At 40.9% G+C, this 6,301-nt stretch overlaps 1 protein-coding gene across 4 annotated transcripts in view; it reads left to right on the top strand.

Moving 5' to 3' along the window:
• Positions 1–5,742, top strand: part of BNIP3L (BCL2 interacting protein 3 like) — a 31,668-nt gene extending 25,926 nt beyond the window's left edge. For all 4 annotated transcript variants that reach the window (XM_014589645.2, XM_027773733.1, XM_027773734.1 and 1 more), the window contains one exon: positions 2,995–5,742. In XM_014589645.2, coding sequence (XP_014445131.2) covers positions 2,995–3,043 — 49 coding nt within the window. In that variant the 3' untranslated portion in view covers positions 3,044–5,742. The remainder of the gene's footprint in view (positions 1–2,994) is intronic.
• Positions 5,743–6,301: the final 559 nt, after the last annotated feature.

The raw sequence follows: 6,301 nt of genomic DNA, 5'->3' as shown, positions 1-6,301 counted from the left end.
GAATCTTGCGCGTGCACACACACACACACACACACACACATGCGCCCGGTGAGAGTTAAAGCCACTGGGTCCTAGACTCAAACTGCGGTCAACTACATGGGGTCCAGTGACATAGCCATTACGCCAACTGCTGGGCCCTATGTTGTTTTGCTTTTAATGTTTTAGTGCAAATGAGGTTAACTTATGAATTATTAAAGTTGGTACACAATTGGTGTACCATTAAGTATTTTTTTCTTAAGCTTTTTTCCCCCTGGGGTGTTTATGCTCACCAGAGAAAGACAGAGAGGGAAAATGAGAAATCACCCCCTGAGGGAGATGGCCATGCTGCAAACCTCCTTCTTTCATCTTCCCCTGGGATTTTGGGCACACATGCCAGGCATGATTTTCAAACGGCTGGGTCCAGGACTTGAACCTCAGTTTATCATGTTGGAGTTCAATACCTTAACTGCTAGGTCACCTGCTGACCCCCCAATACGCGTTTTTAATAACAACAGGGAAGGTGTTTTCTTTTAGAGATTTTTGCCTTACGGCATATGTGCTTGCCAGGAGAGACAGACACAGTGAGAGGGACAGTGAGAAGTTGCCTCCTGGGAGAATTGCCACGCTGCAGTCCCTTCTTCTCCTAGGACCTTGGGCACACACACATACGCACCTGGCCACTGGGTCCCGGACTTGAACTGCTGTTGGCCATGTGAGTCCAGTAACCTAACCACTGTGTCATCTGCTAGTCCCAGAAGGTTTATTTCTTAATTTGAAAATAAGATGTTCATATCTGTCCCTAAGTGATAATATTTTTTTTTGAGAGAGGTATTTTTGTCTTAGGGCGAGTGTGGAGAGACAGAAACACAAAAAGCAAGATCACCCCCTGAGGGGATGGCCATGCCACAGTCCTTTCGCTCTATTCTCTTCTTGGGATTTTGGGTATGCACGCACACACACACACGTGCGCGCCCAACATGAGTTTCAAGCCACTAGGTCGGGGCCTCAAACCGTAGTTGGCCACTTCCGGCACCTTAACCACGATGCCACCTGCTGGCCCCCCAAGTGATAATTCTAAAATGGATGTGTCTGTGATTGATTTTTCTTCTTAGGTTTTGCCGTTGTTAAAGTTTAGCTAATCTTGAGTGATTTGTAAACTAAACTCGTCTTTTGAGTGTAAATTTTAAAATTTATGCATATTTTTCCCCAGATGGGAAAATACACCATTAGATTGAATAGTCATTGAGTGAAACTGCTAAATTGGCTGTGTGTGCTGTTTTTATTTTTCCTCTTAGCAGAATTTCATTTATTCTTCTAAAATTGACCTCATATTTACCTGTAATTGATTAATTTTTCAGACATATCTCTTAAATTGTTGATTTGAACAATTGAGGAAAAGCACTTTTGAAAAATTTTAGCAGCTGAAGAGTAGCTGTTAATTTTTTAAAGACGTGTCTCTTACACTCTAGGCATGCTCACTGGGGTCAGTTTCTGTAGATGATGTGCAGAAAGATGAATCATCCCTTATCTCCCCTTTCAGGAGCTCAGCATAGCAAAGAGAGATTCCCATTCACAAACACAGACATGTGTGCAACTTCCCACTCAACCCTATTGCCTCCCTCAGGCGCTTGATCTGCTTTAGAGAGGGCTAGGACAGTAATACAGCAGAATGCTTCGAAGGTGTTTATGGGAAAAGGGGAAGGTGGGAATGTCTTACGGGGGTAGTGTGGAGGTGGGGTAGGAGCTTAGTACATCTCTGACCACACAGTAGTTCATTTGTTCATGAGAGATTGGTGTCTGTATCTTGCATATCTCGTTCATGAATCTTTAGACCATTTCTTTTACAGAAAGTGTAACTGTTATCATAGACGAATATAAATAGCTTAAAAAGTTGGTTAGGGGCAAGGCAGTGGTGTGGTGGTTAGGGCAGCCGAGGCCTGCATGATTGATGGCATGGTTCAAGTCCTAAACCTGGCAGTTGGAAAAACACTCTGGGTACATCTGTGTGCATAGTCAAAATCCCCAGAGACAGAAACGGAGGAGAAAGGAATGCAGCTTGACTGTCCCATGGGGATGCTTTCTCACTTCCCTTCTCTGTTTCTTCTCTCTGGTGAGTGCACCACTCTGCCAAATTTAAGGAGAAGAAAAGTTGGTTACTTTTATCACACTGGGGGGCTGTAACTAGTTACTTGTTTTCCTTTAGGTCCCTCCCCTCTGCATATGTTATCGAAGGAGGGGTCAAACACTTGTCATGAAAGTGTAATATTAGGCCCGTAATCCTCAAGAGCTATTAGTGGGACAAGCAGTTAGCATATTGACTATGTCACTGGACTCCCATTTAGTCGACTGTGGTTCAAGTCCCGGACCCAGTGGCTTAAACTCACGCCGGGTGCGTGTATGTGCGTGCCCAAGATCCTGAGAGGAGAATGGAGGAAAAGGGATTGCAGCGTGGATATCCCACTTAGGGGGTGATTTCTCGCTTTCTATCTCTCTGTCTCCCTATGTCTTCCTGGCGAGTGCACGCGCCCTATAGCAAAAACCTCTCCCCCAAAAAACCCGAGTTATTAGTAAGAGCTATCTTTAAGCACTGGCAGCCTTAGCATTTTTTTCCTATATGAGACAGGAAAATACTGTGGCATATTGTTTGACCGAAATATCAGTGGAACTTTTGTCTATCAAAAGGAACGTCTCGGAGCAGATTGACTCTGCCTCGCTCTCTGGAGGGATCTGTTCTCTCGGGCTTTATTCTGTCTAATCAGTGCCGCTGTGCTGTCCAGTCCTGGCTTAATGAGTAAACAATCCTATCAAACCAGTTTGGCTGGACTGGTGACTGGCTTTAAGAAAGCCTGTGATGACTTCTGAGTGTCCAGGCTGCCAGGGAACTGTGTACATCTACCTTGAGAGCCTTTGACGAGGACTGAAACGTTGAGTTTTTTAGTAGAGCTCAGCCTGTGGACAAGCTGGTGTGGAACTGTTTGAAACCAATGAACTGTGATGCCCTCTGCTTCCTTTCAGCATCTATATTGGAAAAAGACTGAGCACGCCTTCTGCCAGCACCTACTGAGGGAAGGAAGAGCCCCTGGAAATGCGTGACCTGTGAAGTGGTGTATTGTCACAGTAGTTTATTTGAACTTGAGACCATTGTAAGCATGACCCAATCTACCACCCTATTTTTACATATCCAATTCCAGTAATTCTCAGATCCAGTATTTTATTCAAACTCTGTTGAGGCATTTTACTAACCTTATTCCCTTTTTGGCCTGTAAGACACTTTAGAATTTCCTAACAGAGTTTACTGTTGTTTAGAAATTTGCAAGGGCTTCTTTTCCGCAAATGCCACCAGCAGATTATAATTTTGTCAGTGAAGCTATTGTCTCCTCTTAGTACCACCAGGCTTAGACCTGTATCATTGATGGTATAAATTTTACTCTTGCAACATAACTACTATCTCTCTCTAAAAACAAGACCAGGTTAGCAAATTATATAAAAGCTTTGTTGTTTAGATTTTTTTTCTCCCCAAGACAAAAGCAAGCTTCCCTAAGCTTGAATTTATAGTTATTAAAAAGAAAATAAAACAACAACAACAAAAAAGGCAAGACACAAGGAAAATAAATATCCTGGGCAATAAAAAATTACTTTAAACCAGCTTTGGAGCCACTTTTTGTCTAAGCCTCCTAATAGCGCCTTTTGATTTGTAGGAGGCCGGCTATATAAATGATAGGTATGAAATAGAATTAACTAAAATACATCAGCAGATTTTAATACTAGTATGTTGTAATGCTGTCTTTTCTATGGTGTAGAATCTTTATTTCTGATAAGGAATGTCTCAGGCCTAGAAATATATGAAAATTGCTTTTCAGATTTTTGTGTCTGTGTTTAGTATTTTTGTGTTTATTAGCTGCATGTGAATCATTCATGACTTTCTTGACATTTTTTTTTCCCTTTTTTTTTTTCCCTCTCTCTTAAGAAGAGACTTTGGAATGAGTTCCAATTTGTGGTTAATACAGGCTTCTTGTTTTAGGAAGCACCACTCATAGTCTGAAGCCTTTCCACTCTGAGGATAATTGGGTCAGGGTTATTCCAAACACTTGTGCAACTTTGAAAAACAGACTTGGGTTGTGGGAACAGTTGATAAATTCCAAAAAGATGCCATTGGTCTCCTCCTGATCTGTCGCTTGTGCACGTTTGCTGTGTGCTCTTCCCGAGGGGGTTCCTGTGATGCTGCAGGCGCTGGTCATGTTCTCATGTAGCCATCTTTTCAGTTCGTGTTACAACTCTGCAAGTTCCAGAACGCTCACATTCCTTTAATGGCATTCTTTTTTTGTTTGTTTGTTTCTAAAATGTGAAGCTTTAGGACCAAATCGTTAAGAAAGCATCAGGATTACCAGATATTTCAAGTAGATTTTGTTGGGTTTCGGAACACAGAGCATGACTCTGAAGGATATTACTATATGTTTATATATAAATGATTACTGTTTATGAGATAGACATTGCTATTGAATACGAAGAGAACCATCATTAATTTTAAAATTAGCAATCTGTAAAACACATCAGGTTGACTTGGATAAAAACACTATGTGACAGATAGGTTTGCCAGTTTGTAGCAACTCTCTAACTCTTCTCTCTTACATCAAGGTATGTAAAACTGATGTGTTGTATTGGCACATAACATACAGAATAAACAAAAATATTCATTCCTATCTTTTTTCAAGAAGGTTGCTGTCTTTAAGAAAGATGATATACCTAAAATTGTTTTCTGAATTTTCTTCCTAGCATTTGATGTCTCAATAATTTTGGACACCTTTTTACCTCGTTTCTGTCTTCCTCTTACACCTGGTCACACTTGATCTGCCTTCTGTAATCTATTGATTTCAAGTGTTCATATTGGAATTTCTTTGGGAAGAAAATTAATTTGATGGCCTGCTGATTCTGAAAAGCCTGAATAAAATGGGAAAGGTTGGTAAAGTTGAGACAGCTCAATAGCTAAACTGCTGTAATGTGCAATTGTATTACAGTTGGAGGGAAAAGTAAAATTCTTCTTTAAAAAAGAGCAACTTTTTTCAGGCAGCCTATGGCCCTCTTTCCAAATTCAGTAGCAATTCTATAGGTAGTACAATTAAACTTGGGTACACTTACCATTTTTTCAATATTGAAAATAAATTTAGTGTTCTTTTAAAGTATCTGTGAAATGATGGGCCATTACTTAAAGCACGAGTATGTCACCACAGTAGTAAGTTGAGCTCATGCAGTATTTATTGATAGCCCTGTCACATGGGTGCATGTCTGTGCTTCTACTTGGATTTGTGTTGAACGGAAACAGACTGGATGATTAGAAAGGACATTTCAACAATTAACAGTTGGAAACTTAAGATTAATGTATAAAAAGCTTTATACCTGTTTACAATTAGGAGATGAAAAGACAGGCTTCTTTTTTCTTACATTTGATGAAAACTGGCTTCAAATGTCTGTAAATAGACTCAAGAGCAAAACTGCACAAACTTGTACATTGAGAAGTGCAACAAGTTACCTTGATGGCAGTAAAAATATTTACTATTCTAAAAGAAAAAAAAGCATCAAGTACTTAGCCAGTCAGATGAATTTTTCAACGCACCAGTTGTTGAAAATATTGGAATTAACTGAGCCAAAGTGATTATGCATTCTTCATCTATTTAGTTAGCACTTTGTATCATTATATACAGTTTACAATACATGTATAACTTGTAGCTATAAACATTTTGTGCCATTAAAGCTCTCACAAAACTTCTTCTGTCAGTATATCATTTTTATGTCACCTGTGTTGCCTGGGGGTTTAGAGACGATGAGGTCTTCCCTGTCTACACAAAATTCTGCCACCATTGAGTTCCCGAACACTGGTGTGCTAACAACGTAGCAGTGGAGTGAGTGGTAGCCTGTCCTCCTGATTGCCCTCGGTCAGGGAGGTGTCCTCCACACAGCGTAATTGTGTGGCGATAGCAGGCGGGTGTGCGACGTACTGTGGGACTGTTACTGCAGAGGACTTGTCCTGTTAGATGGTGGCGGACGGAAGCAGGTGATATGGTGCATGACAAGTGAGTATTTAGCGAGTGCGAAAGGGAATCAAGAGCGTGCCTGTGAGAATGTTCTGGAGGAAACGCCAAGTTCAGTGTGGCTGGAGAACAGTATGGCTAGAGAGGAAACTGAGAATGTAGGTTAGTGTTGAGCCCATTTGAAATGTCTTCGCCTTCCTAAGGATCACTGTTTGATACCTTTGAGGGTTTTTAAAGACGAAAACGGAGCAGCATTTGATTCGAGACTTGTTTCAGGTGGTTATGCCACGTGGTGG

This window comes from Tupaia chinensis, unplaced genomic scaffold (assembly GCF_000334495.1).
Source record: "Tupaia chinensis unplaced genomic scaffold, TupChi_1.0 Scaffold000366_1, whole genome shotgun sequence".
Classification (NCBI taxonomy): Eukaryota; Metazoa; Chordata; class Mammalia; order Scandentia; family Tupaiidae; genus Tupaia; species Tupaia belangeri.
This window is presented reverse-complemented; position numbering and strand designations above follow the sequence as displayed.